General features: G+C 34.7%; 1 protein-coding gene across 4 annotated transcripts in view; it reads left to right on the top strand.

The window, feature by feature from the left end:
- GALNT13 (polypeptide N-acetylgalactosaminyltransferase 13) overlaps window positions 1-19323 on the top strand; it is a 573465-nt gene that overhangs the window by 514242 nt on the left and 39900 nt on the right. For all 4 annotated transcript variants that reach the window (XM_066279813.1, XM_066279812.1, XM_066279811.1 and 1 more), the window contains exon 11: window positions 12272-12370. In XM_066279813.1, the coding sequence (XP_066135910.1) occupies window positions 12272-12370 (99 nt within the window). The remainder of the gene's footprint in view (window positions 1-12271; window positions 12371-19323) is intronic.

The following is a 19323-nucleotide window of genomic DNA, read 5'->3' as shown; positions in this document are numbered from 1 at the left end:
ATAACCTTAAGCCCTATTTATTAATTCACTAAAGTAATAAAATAATTTATTACATGTTAATAAGGAATGCTTTTGAAAAATAATATATTTTCCAAAGCAAAATAAAAAGGTAAGAAAATTAGCATCATTAATATCTTTATAGATTACATTAATGTCTGGCCTAATAAAAGGTAGCTGTATCATTAATCTCTGTTTTGGTATTCAACCTACTGTAATGTCACACACTATGTAGTCTCTGGAAGTTTCATTGTACGTTCATGAGAAGTGAGATTGAAAACTGCAGGTAATATCTGAGTATTACTATTAAAATCATATTGACTTTGTGGACCAATTGAGAGCCATTCTGTTTCAAAATATATATTATCTTTAGAAATGCACAGTAAGCTTCATCATACTAAATTAATTCAGAAACTTAAAATAAGAATTATTCCCTTATGAATTATATGTTTCTTATTGGTAATTTCTACCTTAATGGGAATTAGGTTTGGGAATTAAAACTAATTTAATATTGGTTGTTACTAAAGCATTTCAACAGAAATCATATAATGCATTTAAAAAATAATTATTAATTTTGTTCTTCAGTTGAAATTGCCATTTTTGTAGGTCATAATATTAAGATATCTGAAAATTTATAGTTGAGCTAATACTTTTTTTGGTTCATTTTTCAAAAACAATTTGTAACATTCTCCATTCTGTAACTTTAATATTTATATATAAACATAATTTACTTATGATTAACAGAAGATAATTGAAGAAAAAAATATCAAACCAAATGGATCCATAGCTGAATTGTTATGATAGGCTGTTTTTCTGTGCCCTATCCATGCACTATTTGGTTGGCAAATCGCCACTTCCTCATTAGCCATAGGAATATCTCCCTATAGAATCTTTCAGTTACAGATATATAACCTTAATGTGAATAATATAGTGCCAAGATTTTTGTGTAATATAATGCTGAAGGTATGACTTTCTCTGTGTGATTTTAGCCACTTATTTGTCTTGCGACTCAGGCTTTTATTCTTTTTTCTTTTTTTTTGGTTTGTTTTTTTATGGGGATTGTTGTTGCCGTTGTGCTAGCCCCCATGTCACAGGGGTTTATTTATTCAACAATAAAATATATGAGAGTACTTTTTAAACTTGAACAGTGTTTGTATGCAAGTTATTATAATTTAATTCTATTGGAGATCCCCAATAAAATAGCTAATACTTTCATATCTTGTACTGAAAGTTTGTTTGAACAATCATGAATCCACCTGTATCCTTAGAAAAAGTGAGTTTTGTTTTTGTTTTTGTAGTATAATATTTCTCCCGTTTGTAGTCAATAGACCTAGCTGATGAGTAAACATTGATCTCTTTTTCTTTTTTTTTTCTTTTTGTTAAGTGAAAGGTGGGGAGGCAGAGAGACAGACTCCAGCATGCACCCCAACTGGGATCCACCTAGCAAGCCCCCTATGGGTGGATGCTCTGCCCATCTGAAGCTGCTGCTCTGTTGCTCAGCAACGGAGTTATTTTAGCATCTGAGGTGAGGCTATGGAGCCATCTTTAGGACCTGGGGCCCATTTGCTTGAATCGAGCCATGGCTGTGGGATATGAAGAGAGAGAGAGAGAGAGAGAGAGAGGGAGAAAGAGAGAGTGAGAGAGAGAGAGAGAGAGAGAGAGAGAGAGAAAGAGAGAGAAAGGGGGAGGGGTAGAGAAGCAGATGGTTGCTTCTCCTGTGTGCCCTGACCGGGAATCCACCTGGGACTTACACACGCAGAGCCGATGCTATACTGCTGAGCCTACCAGCCAGGGCCGATCACTTTTTCCGAAAGAGATGTGACCAGGGTATATAACAAGACAAATGTGAGTGAGTATAAAGGGCTTTTTGGAAATTCTCTGCGGCCACTCAGGTGACTCCTGAGACAGACACAGGGCACTGAAATGGAACCTAGATGTTTACTTCCGTGTAAATCCACTTTTACACTTTCCTGCACTACATCAAGAAAATCTAATTAATTGACTTGCTGAAAAAGTAAAAATAGAGTATGCTGTGGGCAAATTTTTTGTATAACCTACTGATTTTGAGTTACCTATCTTCTGTAATGGATCAGGTGGCATATTTTAATTTATAAAAATAGTTTGATAAGCTCTCAAAAAGAGATATTGTGCCTTTCTGGATTTTTAAAACATATCCAGAAGAAACAGTATGTTGTGTTGAAAAAAGCCCAGGTCTTGGATGCAAGCAGAGGAGAGTTTAAATTCTGACTTCACACTTCACAATTTGAGTAGCACTAGGTATCCTCTCTGGTCCCTGTCAGCAGCATGAAGATAATGATATAGACTTATAGTGATGACTGAAGATGCAGAACTTCTAGCACTACTAGAAGTAGTAGCAACACCAGTATAGTTATTGTAATTATTATTGCTACCATTTATTGATTTCTTACTATGTCGAATGTTATTCTAGATGCTTTATTTCAATTATATCATTTAAAAATCACAACTACATGATGGGTTTTGTTATTATCAGCCATTTAATATGGAAACTGACATATAGAAAATTTATGTGATTGACCTATGGGTCATAGAACTAGCCAACTGTTGAAATCAAGATTTAAACCAGGAATTTACTCTGACACTAAAGCTCATATTTTCTTATAACTGGAAAGAGAAAATAGATTATATTATTATATTTTATTTATTCACAATGCTTTTATTAAGTAAGGGTGTAAGCTGGAACCTGTATTATCTGCTAAGAATGCAAAGTCAAATAAAGAAAGAACTTTATTCTTAAGCCATTGTACTGGGTGGGGGCACAGCAAGAGAGAATCAAGAAACTCAGTAGAAATAAAAGATGTCCTACATGAGGTATACAGGCATTCTATGAACTGCTGTTCCAATACCAAACAAATTAAAAATCCATAAGATACAGTAAGTTTTGAACTTTTGGGATATTCATGTACTGTAATTTCCCACTTTAAAATCAGTCTAAATGAGACACAATTCAGCAACTGTTTCCATGGAAACAAAGAACAAATTCACCAAACACTACTTCCCGATTCAATTTTGCATAGTCACATAAAACATTATTTAAGAAGGACAGTTTGATAATGAGTTTGGGAAGACTGTAAATGGACCAACGGTTACTTAAGTTTTTTATTTCTTACTGCCTGTCATTACATTTAAAGAATGTATAAAACTTTTTTCCTTTTTTATGGAGGTACTAGCTATTAAATAGTCTCAAAGTGATAGCATATGTCCAAACTAATTTTCAAGAGAACAGAATTATTTCATTTCAGTGTATTGTAGTCATATGTACTCTTCACTTAATTTCAAATGAAATATTGTTATGATTTAACAACTTATACCTTCGTTAAGTTTTGCTATTTCTCAAAGCCTATACATTTAATATTGCAGTTTACTGCCGAATATCATTTCCCTGATAATTTTAACTGTCCTAGCTAATACTATAAGATAGACACAAATACAGTATTCAGTTTTGCATTCTATATCGCCACCAAAATAATCAGCAGTAGAATTATTGATGTCAGGTGGTTATATCTTAATATCTATACATTTTCATTTTACTCAGGTAATTGAAATATTACTTTACCCAGCTCATGAATTTTGTGCAGTTTCCAATGGGAACTTAAAAGCTGTGCAATTGCTTTGAACTAATACCTTTAAGTAGCTTAATGAAGCATATGTTTCTCTTAGATTCAGTAAGTAGATCATAATGGAATAAGAAAGTCAAGCTCTTTGCAGCATTAAATTCCCTCTTAAGTAGCCCTTTAGTATAACAGGTCCTGATCTTGTAAATATAAAGGCTAATCCAGGTTTAAGTTTTTAAAATGGCATTCTAACACAGTAATCGTTCACCCCAAATTGGCCTTTTACAGGCCAGCATTTTGGTACAAAAAAAATGTACTGTGAGCAGTATGGAACAGAGGTATATCAGCCAGCAAGAGGAAGGAGAAGAGGATTTCTGGAGCCAAGTGACTTAACTCTTAGGACTTAAATTTTGCAGTTGTTTTGTTGCTTTGACAATGTTTAGACATTAGTCTATGCATTTTATATTACCTACTTGATCTCAGAAATTCTTTTTCCTCTTGTATTCTTTAATTATAGCTACTAGTTAAGGTGTTACCTATCACATATTGGTACTGTATCCTTACATATCGTTAAAGAGCAAATTCAAGTTACTAAAAATAGGTATCTATGGAGCTGCTAGGCTACAGGGATTCAGGGTATAATCAGTTACTGCCAACTGCAGAAGCTAAAATGCTTATAATTTTATCCTCTCTGTTGGTAATCAGGAGATCAGTCTATTTATAGATTCACAGTCTTCTTAACCCTTAATAGGATAACCAGTAAGAAAGCCTCATTTTAGATGACTTATACAAATGGGAGCGTTCTCTCTGCTCTGCTTGTGATTATATTTCCAAAACTCTTTGATACACAAGTAGCTAATTTTCATGCCAAGATAACTGAATATTGCACATATAAAAACAGAATATGTTACTCTTTATTAGATGTTGTCCTTAACGTATGTTGGGCTAGCTGACTCACCTGTGAATAAAATAAGTGACTTTATTACCTGAATATATTTTTAATTCACATTGTTGATAATTAGGCTAGAAGTAATTCTGTTACTCAAATATGTATGTTCACATATAACTGCAACAAACTATATGCAGGTTAGGCATATACTGAATTCTTCTAGGATTCATGTTGTTTGTTTGTTTTTATTATTTAACAAAATGAAATTGTTTAATTTTATATATATTTTTTTTGAGAAATGGGTTTAAGATATCACAAATTCAGGATTTTTAAATTTCACAGTTATTAATCAAGGTATTCTAAACCAGACAGCTTGGGTTTGTTAAACATAGGTTTTGCACACATTTTTCTGATTTATTCACAATTTGGTAAAGAGAAAAGACTGTATAGTTAAATGTATATTCACTAGAGCAATTTATAATAAGGGGTCATTAATATTTATCTCTGGAATTTACTGCAAATGTGCCTATCTCTTTTACAAAATAAAGAGAAACCAAAGAGAATGAGAAGCATAATATGAAATTGAAAGATAGGCAAGTGTTAGAGTAATTAAAGCAAAATAAACTAGTTTAAGTTTAGACTCATCTTTGGCATGGGTTTTACCTATTAGTTTTGAAACATAAAGGTTTGCATGGTGGAAGTGAGTATATGCCTCTTTTTAAGAATTCGAGTTCTCATTGTTGCTTGCTTTAAAATCCAGCAGAGGGAGCAAAAGCTGATGAGTAGAAGCATTTAGAACAAGGCTTGCTAACATAAAGAGTAAATCAAACGACTTTCCCTGATCTCAGAACTGCCAGTGTGCTATCCTTAACACTGATGCAAGTCATAGAACAGAACCTGTAAGCGTTTCTAACAGATGTTCTTCAGCGGTTGGTTGCCTAGATTTTTTCTTAATGGAATAACCAAGCAATTCGTTTTGTTAATTAGCTGTGACAAGATTAGGGTCTTTCTTGAAATTTTACTTCTTGCCTTAAACAATATTCTTTTACTAGAAAGGTTTTGATTTTAAAATCACACATAATTATTCTCAACCTGATCATGACATTCTAAAGATGAGATATATAGTTTGAACTTTCTTGTGTATGTCAATATCCTGTAATTTGCATCAAGATGTTCTTTTTGAGCATTGTCAGTATGCACTAGTGACCACTTTTTATATTTTGAAGAAAATATAGCAAATTCCCATAGTGTTGGGCTCACTAATTTGGGAGCAATCTGATATAAGCAACCTGCCTTTTGGGAATGCATGGTTTTCTTTTTTAATCTGGACATCATAGGCGTCGTGCCATAAACTTTTCAGATATTGCCTGTATCCTGATGATGTGTTCCTTCTGTATTCTAAGATGGACATTGATACCCCTGTCCTTGGCACTCTGTGCCCCACCTTGTTTGTATCTAATGTCATCCTGGCCATTGCCAGAAATCATTTACATGACCTCAGCTCTACAGTGTGGCACTTGACATGAAGAAAACCTTACTTCTGTTCTTCTTAACATGGTCCCCAGAGCTGATCCTTGCTAGCTTTTAAATGTCTTGTTCCATACGTCTTCACTACTTTCTGGATTTTCTGTTATTACCTTTATTTCTGGTCAACTAAAACTCGATCCTCCCCTGCTCCTTCCAGGCCTCCTTTCAGATGAATTCTGCCTGCCTTTCTCGATGTCACCATTGGGCAATTTCCAAACCCATTACAATAACTTCAAATTTCTGATTTGGCAAATACTTAACTTCATTGTAGCTTAATGTTTTCATTTGTAAAGTAGACATAATAAATTGGTTATAAATATTAAATTAGCTATTATACAGAAGTACATGGACTAGCATGTGGCACATACAATTACAGTGGTCCCTCGTCAATCACAGGGGTTAGGTTCTAGAACCCCAGGATAGGTGAAAATCCACGAAGTAGCGACATTATATTTATTTCATTATTTATATATTTTTAAGGCTTTATAAACCCTCCCCACACTCTTATAAACCTTTCCCACACTTACTTTGCTTATTTTACCACAAAAATAATTAAAATAATAAATATATAAAAATACCTATATACTGCAAAATCCTGCGATATAGCAAAAAATCCGTGATACAAAATTAAATATATACAATTTAAAAATCCACAATACAGTGAGACCATGAAAAGTAAACTGTGATATGGTGAGGGGCAGCTATACATACTTGCTAGTCATTATTGCAGGAGTGGTGGTATTGGTGGTGGTGGTGGTCTCCCCTGACTCATTTTGACAGCTGTCCTAAACCGCTGACTTTGGTCTGTTCCTAGAGGCCCAGATCCCATGTCCATCCAGCCTCGCCAGCCTTGACTTGAGTTCCTATATTGTATCCTCTGAGCATCTGCTACATCGTAAGGGGCAAGTAATATTCCTTGTCTAGAAACTACCAAAGCACTCTGTAGAAAGTTAGAACATGTCAAAAATCTAACAGGCTTCTTTTCTTGCAGTCCCCAAAATGAGTCTAGTATTGAATTCTGGGAAAATAGTGGTGGCAGAACATAGTGTTGGAATGTCCTTGAATTTCCCCATGAAAACGAAGGATCATGCAGGATGGCAAACCCAAAAATCGATGGACAGTGTTGAGAAAAAAATTAGGTGGCAGGGTATTCTCATAAAACCCAAATATGAGCTGTCAAATTAATGACCATATGACACTACAATCTTTGCAGCAGGAAGCAAAGGGAAGCAATGAGTTGTCCGATGGACTGAGATCAGGATAACAGCCAAGTTACTAATAAATACTCATGAGAGAAACTGATTCCAGGCAATTTGATAATAGTTAAAACTAGGAGGGGTGTTTTTATACATTCCAATTTCTAAGTCAGTGAAAAGTCTCCTTTCTAATGTCTGAGGGGTCTGAACACTGTGACCTGTGAGTTCTTAAAACTCACTATCTGAAGCTTCTTCACAGGAGAAATTTGAAAGACTAAAACTCAATTGAGGAGGTAGGGACAGTAGAGACAAAGGAAATGGAAGGTCCAGATAAAAATAGAAAAGATGAACAGAGTTAGGAGATCTCAAAAAATAAAAGAGAATTTTTTTTTAGCTCTTCAAAAAGTACAAGAACAGGAGATCCAGACTTGTGAAGTTAGAAATGGTCTCCTGTGTAAACATTTCCTGTCGAAGACAGCAGGAAACATTTACCCTTAAGCATTCCCACTGAGTAGTAAAGGAATTGGCTTTGCTATGAAAATATCCTTTCCTTTCTACCAGGACTCAGTGTTAAATGATGTACAAAATGGATAGGCTTCCAGCTAGCAAGTACCACATTGTGTTCTCCTGATAGAAGAGGTTTCAGTACTAATTATATAAAATATATATATTCAAATCATCTGGGAGCTTTAAACTGTATCCTTGTCCTACTTTGTTCTATTTGGATAAGAATCTGTGGAGGTGAGGCCAATCAGAATATTCTAAAAGCTTTCCATGTGAATGTGTTGGGCAGCCCAGATGGGAACCACTGAAAAAGAAGTTACTTCAAAGGTAAAAGTAATTGTAATGTCACCATTTAACATCAAGTGACAATATGCCTTCTTTCCTCCAGAATGATAGTTGCCAAACTTGGCTGCATAATAAAATCACCTAAGGAGATCTTTAAAACACCTGATGGCTAGGTTATGCCCTGTACAAATTAAAGGGGAGAATTGGCTTCATGCAAAAAAAAGGGGAAGGTATGACTATAATAAGAATAAAAACTATAAAGAGTAGAATCATATCTCTACAAGCAGTGCAAACACAGCAAAATATTTATTATGCCCATTAGGCAGAGGGAAAATGTATCCTAAAATTTCAAAACAAGATAAAAGAACTTTTATAATGATAAAATATAGAAAAGAACATTATAAATCATATTTAGAAAAGCCTCAGAAATGAGGGCGTAAAATGAAGGAAAGAATTAAAAATTAAAGAATAGCCTGACCGGGCGGTGGTGCAGTGGATAGAGCGTCGGACTGGGATGCGGAAGACCCAGGTTCGAGACCCCAAGGTTGCCAGCTTGAGCGAGGGCTCATCTGGTTTGAGCAAAAGCTCACCAGCTTGAGCCCAAGGTTGCTGGCTCCAGCAAGGGGTTACTCGGTCTGCTGAAGGCCCGCGGTCAAGGCACGTATGAGAAGGCAATCAATGAACAATTAAGGTGTTGCAATTCGCAACGAAAAACTAATGATTGATGCTTTTCATCTCTCCGTTCCTGCCTGTCTGTCCCTGTCTATCCCTTTCTGACTCTCTCTCTCTCTGCCTCTATAAAAAAAATAAAATAAAAAATAAATAAATAAAACAGTTTAGAAATGAAGGCTAAACTTAAAGAATACAGGAGTCAATAACCACTGGAGGAAATGCCATTAGCATTTTAGAGGGGACAAGGAGGATTATTTTTGCTCTAACCAGATGAGCCTGTGCTCAAGCTGGTGATCTCGGGGTCTCAAACCTGAGTCCTCTGCATCCCAGACCAACGCTTTAACCACTGCGGCACCACCTGGTCAGGCGGAGGATTATTTTTAAATGAAAAATAAATGACAAAACTATTCAGTATAAAGTGATGTATACAGAAAATAAGCAACAAGGTTCAGATAATAGAATTTTCTAATTACAAAAATAAAAGCAATTAAACAAAATTAATATTAATAACCATAATTCAAAAAAACTTTGTTGAAAGTAAAATTGAGACTACAGGTTGAAAAGGAACCCTACATACCTGAAGAGTGATCCAGAATGAATATTAGGATGTACTGTGGTAACTATATTTGACTTTAAAAAAAGGGAAAAAGTCAGTTTGGCTTTCAGGCAAATAAACATTTGTAAGAATAAGGGTATGAAAACCAGATTATTATCAGACTTTTTGAAAACAGCTATTTATGCTGGTAGTAGACAGAATAATATTCTAAGGAGACGATAAAACATTGTGAGCCAAGGATTTCATATCTACCTAACTAATTTTTAAATATAAAGGCCACAGATATATTTTGGCAATGTATACAAAAACTCAGAATATTGTTCCCAGTAAATGGAAACATCATTTACCCATTTGCTAAGTCAAAACCTTGGAATGCTTTTTGATGTCTTTTGTTTTTTCTCTCATAGCTGATACTCAATTTAATGACACGTCTTAGTTGTTTCACCTTAAAAAATATGCCAAATTGGACCAATTTTGATCTATCCACTTCCATTATGACCCTGCCATTCCCTGTGACTCTCGTCCCTTGCTGGCGTGATGGCAGTAGTGCCTTACGTGGTTCCCTGCTCCCACTCTTGCCTCTGTCGAATCTGTTCTCCACATAGCAGCCAGAATGAGCTATTAATATGTCACCCTTATGCTAAAGAACCATTGGTTTCTACATTATGTAGTCTCTAATCTTCCTCCCCTTGCTCACTGTCCCGTGGCTACACTGTTATTCTATTTTTCTCAGTTTTCTCAGCTGCAGGGAGCATCCATTTGCTGTTCCCCCAGTCTGAAATGCTCTTCCACAGATGCAAATATGCCTGCTCTCTCACTTTAGTAGTTGTCTTTTTAAGTAGCATTTCCTCAAAGTGGACTTTCCTGGACCCCTATATAAAATAGTACCCCTATCATTACTTTCTCTCCCTTTACTGTACTTTATATTTCTGTGTAGGACTTGCTAATCTTCTGACATATTACAGATGTATTTATGTATTACACTCTTCCCTTCTAAAACAGATGCTCCATGATGAAAAGAACTGTGTTTATTTTATTCACTCAGTGAATGTATAGGATTACATTATTTTATACTTTTTATGATAATAAATAAAAATAACTTTATTGTTTCTTGAGGAATGTGCCTTTTATGAAAAGTTAACAAGAAAAGTCTGATGTGAGGGATTTAAAAATGATTCAACATAGGCAGACCAATTTACTACATCATCTATCAGTTATTACCTTCTCCAATCATGTGCAGCTGCAGGTTCCGAAATCTTTAGCCTCCAGTGCCTGAACCAAGTTGTATCAAATTGAGAGTACATTTTAGCCCTAAACTCAGACATAATTTTACTTCATGAAGCTTGTATCCTTTCCCTCTGATATTCACACTGTGTTCTGTCCTGTCTAGTGTGTTGCTGCTCAGATTTCTTGATAACATAATCTATAATCTTGCTGTAAATCTCAACCCATTAGAACAGAGTTTGAGCCCTGCTGGGTTGGCTCAGCAGTAGAGTGTCAGCCTGGCATGTGGATGTCCTGGGTTGGATTCCTGGTCAGAGCACACAGGAGAAGCAACCATCTGCTTCTTCAGCCCTTCCCCCCTTCTTTTCTCTCTCTCTCTCTCTCTCTCTCCCTCTCTCTCTCTCTCTCTCTCTCTTGAGTTGGCCCTGAGCACTAAGGATGGCTCCATGGTCTCTGCCTCAGGAGCTATGAAGAGCTTGATTGCTGAGCAATGGAACAATGCCCCAGATGGGCAGAGCATTGCCCCCTAGTGGGCTTTCCAGGTGGATCCTGGTTGGGGTGCATGCGGGAGTCTGGATCTCTGCCTCCCCTCCTCTCACTGAGTAAAAAGAAAAGAAAAGAATAGAGCTTGACAACTCTGCTCAGCTTTCTCCAATCCTTATTAAGTGTAACTTTCAATCCCCACTGTTCTCAATTGCCAGTTGGGGCCTTAATACAAGTCATATAATTTTTCTCAATTCTGGGAATTATTACTTGATCATAGAGTTTTGCACCATACAGAAAAAGTGAATTGTGTAAGCCTAATCAATATTCTATATAAGTTTTTAATCTTATTTATTTTCCAACATTAATAAATATGTATCTAAAGCGTAGATAACATAACTAAGTAGACAAACCAAGTAATGTATGAATGAACAGTAAAGTAGGCATGTCCTACTAAAACTACTTTTCAAAAGTATAGTGGAAAAATGTAATAAATAAATATTTGAGATTGAGACAAAGGAAAAATTAAAAACATTCCATATATTAGAAAGGTTTTTCTTCTCCTTTTTTGCATTCACTGGTACATGATTTAGTAATTACGGCATTTTTAAACTCAATAAATGGCTGTTGTAATTATATTTGGCTCAAATATGTATTAACTCTATTTTAATTATGAGACTAATGCAGTGTTTGATTATAAACCAAGAATTTTATGTTTGCAGTTAACTATTTAATCTTCCTTTGAGGAATTTTTAATGTGAAACTACCATTTAGCCTTGTAATAGGTTTTCTTAGAGTCAAGTGCTTTCCATCAATTTTGGCATTAGGAATAAAATAAAAGATGCATGAAAAGGTTTTAGTTACAGCAATAAACAATGTAATTAATCTTTATTAATATATAAAATGAAACATGTAGTAATGAAGCAATCTATAAAACCTTAAATTTGAATATTTAACCAATTATTTTCTCTTCCTTTGCTTATGGTACTGTAGAAGTTTCAAGAATAGACTATGGTTCTTTGAGTGGAATTTGGAAACTGTCCTAATTTTAAAAGGATTTTGGGAAGAGTTCCTAATTTGTAACATGTAGATGTTTCCTTTTTCTCTGACAGTATGCTGTAAACAAGTGGTGCCTCTTGATTAGATGTTAATGAAAATGCCAGTGCTGTTCAAATTTAATTCATTAGATCTGAGCATGAACACAGAAAGAATAAACACATATTTAAAGCAATATGTTTTTCTCAGAGAAATTTCTTTACAAACATGTATAATTTTGTTATCAATGTACAATTTGGTGGTATCAGAAATATTTTATGCCTTATGTTTTTGTCTGTGTTTCTTTCAGATAAGAAATGTTGAGACTAATCAATGTTTAGACAACATGGGCCGCAAGGAAAATGAAAAAGTGGGCATATTTAACTGTCATGGCATGGGAGGAAATCAGGTAATCTCTCCTTTTTCTTATCAGCTTCATATTTGGGGGAATACACTGTTGTGAAAACTATCAAGTTAGACTTTGGCTTACAAGACAATAATGATAAAGACTTAATTTATCAAATAAGTGGGCATTCAAATTAAGATCTAATTAGGCTATTTTTTTATCCCAGGTTTTAAAAGAGAGCCTTATAGAATTCAATTAAAAAGGGCAACACTTTCAGTGAGCTCATAGTTAATGAGGACAGCCAAATACTTTAGACCCATCTCATTTTTTTTTTAAATAATTTTATTTTTTTAATGGGGTGACATCAATAAATCAGGATACATATATTCAAAGATAACAAGTCCAGGGTATCTTGTCGTTCAATCATGTTGCATACCCATCACCCAAAGTCAGATTGTCCTCCGTCACCCTCTATCTTGTTCTCTCTGTGCCCCTCCCCCTCCCCCTTTCCCTCTCCCATTCCCCCCTCCCCCCCGTAACCACCACACCCTTATCAATGTCTCTCAGTTTCACTTTTATGTCCCACCTACGTATGGAATAATGCAGTTCCTGGTTTTTTCTGATTTACTTATTTCGCTTCGTATCATGTTATCAAGATCCCACCATTTTGCTGTAAATGTTCCGATGTCATCATTTCTTATGGCTGAGTAGTATTCCATAGTGTATATGTGCCACATCTTCTTTATCCAGTCATCTATTGACGGGCTTTTTGGTTGTTTCCATGTCCTGGCCACTGTGAACAATGCTGCAATAAACATGGGGCTGCATGTGTCTTTACGTATCAATGTTTCTGAGTTTTTGTAGACCCATCTCATTTTACTATGTATCTATATAATCTATTAGATAGATAGATAGATAGAGAAATCTATCTATCTGTAATATAGATTATCTCTGGTGAAAAGATTTAACTGGAATATAGATTATCTCTGGTGAAAAGATTTAACTGAAAAGTTCTTAATTACTTTTTACCCTACATTTTTTGTATATATGTCCTACTTTCATAATTAAACAAAAATAGTGAAAAATGAACTGCTGAGAATAAAAGAACATATTTTATAGCATTAGTCTGGCCTGGGTAACTTATGATAGGTTACATAATAATTTGAGCTTTAATATTTTATCTATAAAATAGATAAAAGATTTTTCCCATTTTTTTCTCTAAAGATTAGTTAAATTTATAAAATGATACTCAGTACTTATTGTTCCATTGGCATTATTTTCTTTACTTATTTTTTAAATTTATGTTCTTAATTATTTTTCTTTGTACTTCTATAAGAAAAAAACAAAATGTTCATTTAGTGACTAATGCCGGAGGCAAAATAAATGCACATTTCTCTGACATTGTTAAGCTTAATAAAATAAACCACCTCTCCTATTGTTTTAACAAACATATATCAATATTATGAAAAAATTAACACATTATATAAAACCCTGTTATGATATATATTTTGTTAGAACTCAATATTTCTAGGATGATTAATAATAGAGCCATGTATAGATTTTAGACTTACTTGAAAAATGAACAGATTTTAGGATTTTATTCTCACAGCTACCTTTCTTTTTTTTTTTTTCCTATTCTTTTATGTTACCATGGATGCAGCATCTATTTTTATGGTTGTTTAGTTTTGAATTTTTAAAGGTAGCCTCAATTCATATAAGTATTCCAATTTCTTTCTCCTGTTTTTACATAAAAGTCAATACAAGTGTTATTATTGTTTTTTAATATTTCCACTCAGTTACATTTCTAAAAGAAGGTTTTTTTATATTTGTTGACAATTTTACCTTAACCATTTCTCTGTGCACAGGAGTTTTAATAGTTTTTTTCTTTCTTTCTTTCTTTCTTTCTTTCTTTCTTTCTTTCTTTCTTTCTTTCTTTTTTTCTTTCTTTCTTCCTTCCTTCCTTCCTTCCTTCCTTCCTTCCTTCCTTCCTTCCTTCCTTCCTTCCTTCCTTCTTTCTCTCTTTCTTCCTCCCTTCCTTCCTTCCTTCCTTCCTTCCTTCCTTCCTTCCTTCCTTCCTCCCTCCCTCCCTCCCTCCCTCCCTCCCTCCCTCTCTCCCTCCCTCCCTTTCTTCCTTCTTTCCTTCCTTTTCTTTTATCTTTTTCTTTCTTTCTTTCTTTCTCTTTCATTTTATTTAATCAATTTCTTATTGTTTAACACACAGTGCCATTTATTATAGACAATGCTCATTAATACCTTTGTAGCTAAATTCTGAGCATCCATATTAACTTCTTCAGAAATAATGTCTAGAAGCAAATTTGATAGATCAAACGTCATGCAACAGTATAAGTCTTTTAGTATATGATGACAAGTTTGTCGCTTTTAATGTTTTACCAATTTAATAGGACTAATAGCTAAAATAGCAAGAGGCACTGTTATAAATATTTAACATGTGGCCCTGGCCGGTTGGCTCAGTGGTAGAGCATCGGCCTGGCGTGCGGAAGTCCCGGGGTTCGATTCCCAGCCAGGGCACACAGGAGAAGTGCCCATCTGCTTCTCCACTCCTCCCCCTCTCTTTCCTCTCTGTCTCTCTCTTCCCCTCCCGCAGCCAAGGCTCCATTGGAGGAAAGATGGCCCGGGGGCTGGTAATGGCTCCATGGCCTCTGCCTCAGGCACTAGAGTGGCTCTGGTCGCAACAGAGCGACACCCTAGATGGGCAGAGCATCGCCCCCTGGTGGACATGCCGGGTGGATCCCGGTCGGGCGCATGCGGGAGTCTGTCTGACTGCCTCCCCATTTCCAACTAAAGAAAAATACAAAAAAAAAAAATATTTAACATGCTTTACCCACTTTGAATCTCACAACAATCTATGAAGTACATACATAGTATTATTATCCTGATTTTGCTCTAAGTCTAATAGAAACCCTAAGAGATTAGTAAAATGACTAAGGTGGTAAAGCCAGTTTGAACCTAAATCCAACCAACTCTATGCTAAATTTGTATTCATTGTATTGGCTTTGGTTCCCAGCCATACTCCCCGGGATCGTGATCACAGTGGCCAACCCTAACTGGGAATTGAATTTTCTTTCCCTTTTTTGCCAATTTGTTATGGGAGAAACATTTTATTTTATTTTAAATCATGTTTCTAACATTATCAATGCACTTAAGTATTTTTAAAATTGGCATGAGTACTTTGTGAATTTCTTAGTTCTGTTTTTGCTTATGTTTTCATTGGGGGTTAACAGGACTTTTTTTCCCTCTCTGCTTATAAAAACACTTTATTAATAAGTAAGATTATTACTTACTGTGATATTGTAGATGGTTTTCTGACCTAACATTTTGCTTGTAGCGTGTTTTCATATACAGACTTTTAAACAATTTGTGTATTCCCATTATTGCTTGCCTTTATGTTTTCTTTTTTTTTTTTTGGATGTAGAAATACCATTTTTAATGAGATGCTTTTAAATGACATTTATACTACCTTAGAGGAGCCAATATCAAAATTGGGAAATAGGTCTTAGTTCCTTTGGGCATAAATCACAGTAACTCAAATACTGACACTAATTTCTATTGCAAATTTATATGAAATATACTTGGGTACAAATTAGATTTATTTAATATTAAGCATCAGTATAAAATTTTTAAAAATTCAATGGTGAGTATTTCCCTTTGAATTGCAACACACCTTTAATCCAAAAGAGGGGAGAAAAAGCGACCCCATACATATTATATTCATTCCTTCCAAAGATAAAATATATAAAGTGATGGAAAAATACTCACATTTTGGCAAATGCATTTATAATGTTTCACTTTCTCCCTGGAGCCACTCATTTGAAGAGAGCTAGAAAACACATGGAAACATTCCATGTCATTTATTGCAGTTAATGATTCAGAGCCATTTTTCAAGGTAGCAAGCCTTTAGAGAAGCTTATGCTAACCATTTATTAAAACCCTTTGTCTGCTAAGATAAAGAAGATATCATTAGATCTTATCTGTTCTTTCATACAAATATCTGCTACTCCTCTAAAATGTGATTAGTTATACTTAAGAGGAATCTAACATTATGACAGGTATATTACAAATTTTTGAGAGTAGATAGGTACTTTCCTTATTACAGACCCTCCTAGAGAAAGCGTAATTATTTTAGTAATGCATTCTAATGTACTTCCAGATTGTAGTGAATGCATGCATTCATTCAACACATATGTATTCATTTTAAAGTTTGCATTTTTATAAGTACTATAATTACTTAGAAACCATTTCTACACTAATTCTGTCCCATTTTAGTAGCCCATGTAATGGAATTAAAACCCACCAGGGATTTCACAGAGTAAATTTGCAAGTGAAATGAAATGGCCTGTGAGTAAAGAATGAACATATACCATTCATTAAATGTTTAAATGAGCTGGATACATGAAAGCTAGAAGAGAGCAGTATTATTATAACTTCCATAGAAATAAGAATTATTTTAAGAGCCTTTCAATCTCATTGATGCTTCATTGGGAGAACAACTCTGCTCTTTGACTGGCTTATGCTCCTACAAGAAGAGTAGAGTATACTGAGAATGAAATGGTAATTTGGCTCAATCAGTTATTCAACAAAGTCTCATTATCCTAGTTTAGTATAGACACTCTTAGATGATGTTAGTATATGATGGTAGCAGGAGAATATATCCAAAAACACTTTACATTGTCCCAGTTTTTCCAGGGATCATAAGGTCTCTGAGCATCTCCAAGTCCATCAATCCTAGAGTTAGTTTCGTTCTAAGTAAGACTCAACAGGGCCTGCTATTATACGATCAGTCCTGGGTTAACAATACCTTTTGGGAACATGTACAAGCCTGTGAGTCTATTACTTATTTTTCTAAATAATCGATCTCTAATTTACCTCTAAGGAAGCTACAAAGTCATACAAATTCCTGAGCTTCCACCCATTGTTTCAAACTGACTAATACACATTACAAATTCCTGAGCTTCCACCCATTGTTTCAAACTGACTAATACACATTTATATTTGAATGAGCAAGTGTAGCCTCAAACTCAGTACAGCTATAATTACATCTTTTATTCAAAGCCTTTTTTCCCCCTCAAATCTGTCTATTCATCCATCTTTTACACTTCCCTCTCCTATTTTTCAGTGCTCTCCCCAAACTAGATACTGAGCTCTGTGAATTCTTTCTATGTGTCATTTTTATCTAATCTTTTCTTTCATTAATTATTATACTTTCTCAATCCAGGCTTTGATTGCTTCAATAGTTTGCTTACTACAATAGTTTTCAATATATATAGTTTCCCCATAGCTCCAACTTATTCCTATCTTCACTTTACTTACATTCCACAATGAAGTGAGGACTCCTTTCAACATATCACTCTCAACTAGAAAAGCAAACAAAAAACGTTTTAACATTCCTGGTTTTTACAGGAAAAATTAACATTCTTTGCTAATCAAAGTTCTACATAATCTAACCACTTCCTATCTTTGTAATTTTATCTTCTATTGCTCACCTATACAAATTCTCAACTCCATCAACTCTACTAGTATAGTCTGATTAGACCTTTAATAATTTTATTATGATCTGTTTGCTTTTCATTGTATTTTTCTTATACCAACTTGATATGACCTTTCTCCACTTTTTTAACTATATAAATCTAGTTTACATAGTTTATCTAATTTTAATTCAAAACTCAATTCTCTTCATATAGTGTATTTTTTCTGCTTTTTAATCTACATTGATATTTCCTTCTTCTGAATTCATAATACCTAATTTTTTTATTTTTTAACTTGTATATAATATCTCAATATTTCTATTACTCTTTAGCCCATATATTGTTAATTATGGATATTTATTCATCATATCTTTAGAAATAAATTGTAAACTCTTCTCAAAAACAGTAGTTATTCTTTTCCTTTTTGAACCCCTTACAGCAATAATTGCTTATTATAAAAATGGGTGAATAAAAAAGTTTATACAAAAATATCAATGTTACTTTAAAATCTGCTGTTATTACAGAAATAGTTTTAACATTTCAACCACATAAAGGAAAATCTTCCAGGAGAATGAAATTGTTGCTATGGAAATGCCTAGTTTGGAACTATAGTAGGTTGAAAAATGACCCCCAAAGATATTTTCCTGAATTATCTGTTTGGCCCTAAAGGCAACCACATGTATCCTTATAAGCAGAGAGAGATTTGACACACATAGAATAAGAAAAAGCTATGTGACCACAGAGGCAAAGAAGCGATGTGGCCACAAGTGAGGGAATGTAGGCAGTTGCCATGCACCTTAGCATAGAAGAGGCAAGGAAAAGGTTCTCCCCTAGAGCCTCCTGAGGAAATGCTGACCTTAATTTCAACCCAATGAAACTGATTTTGGATTTCTGGCCTCCAGCACTATGAGTGAATACATTTCCATTGCCAAAAGCCACCACATTTGTGATAATTTGTTTCAGTGGCTGCCAGAAATTAAAATAGGAGCTCACAAAAGAAACTCCAGAAATAGCATAACTTAGTATTTGTAAGCAATCCACCTCTTTGGAAAAGAGGTCTAACAAACTAAACCTTCCTCAGTATTATAAAAATATATTATTACATCTTGATATTTCTAGAAATGAAGTGGTAGCTAAAAAGAATGGCTTTAAATTACACTGATTCTACAGAATGTTTTACTAATGAAAAATTTGTTTAAGGAGATTTAATTTTATTTTAACATTTTGTATTGTCTTTTCTACTTCAGTGTAATTGTTATAGTAAATAAAATTATCAATAAGATCTAAATCTATATTAACAAAAATTAAAAAATGGCCTGGCTGGTTGGCTCAGTGGTAGAGCGTCGGCCTGGTGTGCAGAAGTCCCAGGTTCGATTCCCAGCCAGGGCACACAGGAGAGGCGCCCATCTGCTTCTCCACCACTCCCCCTCTCCTTCCTCTCTGTCTCTCTCTTCCCCTCCCGCAGCCAAGGCTCCATTGGAGTAAAGATGGCCCGGGCACTGGGGATGGCTCCTTGGTCTCTGCCCCAGGTGC

The sequence above is a fragment of the Saccopteryx bilineata genome, chromosome 5 (assembly GCF_036850765.1).
Source record: "Saccopteryx bilineata isolate mSacBil1 chromosome 5, mSacBil1_pri_phased_curated, whole genome shotgun sequence".
NCBI classification, from domain to species: Eukaryota; Metazoa; Chordata; class Mammalia; order Chiroptera; family Emballonuridae; genus Saccopteryx; species Saccopteryx bilineata.
This window is presented reverse-complemented; position numbering and strand designations above follow the sequence as displayed.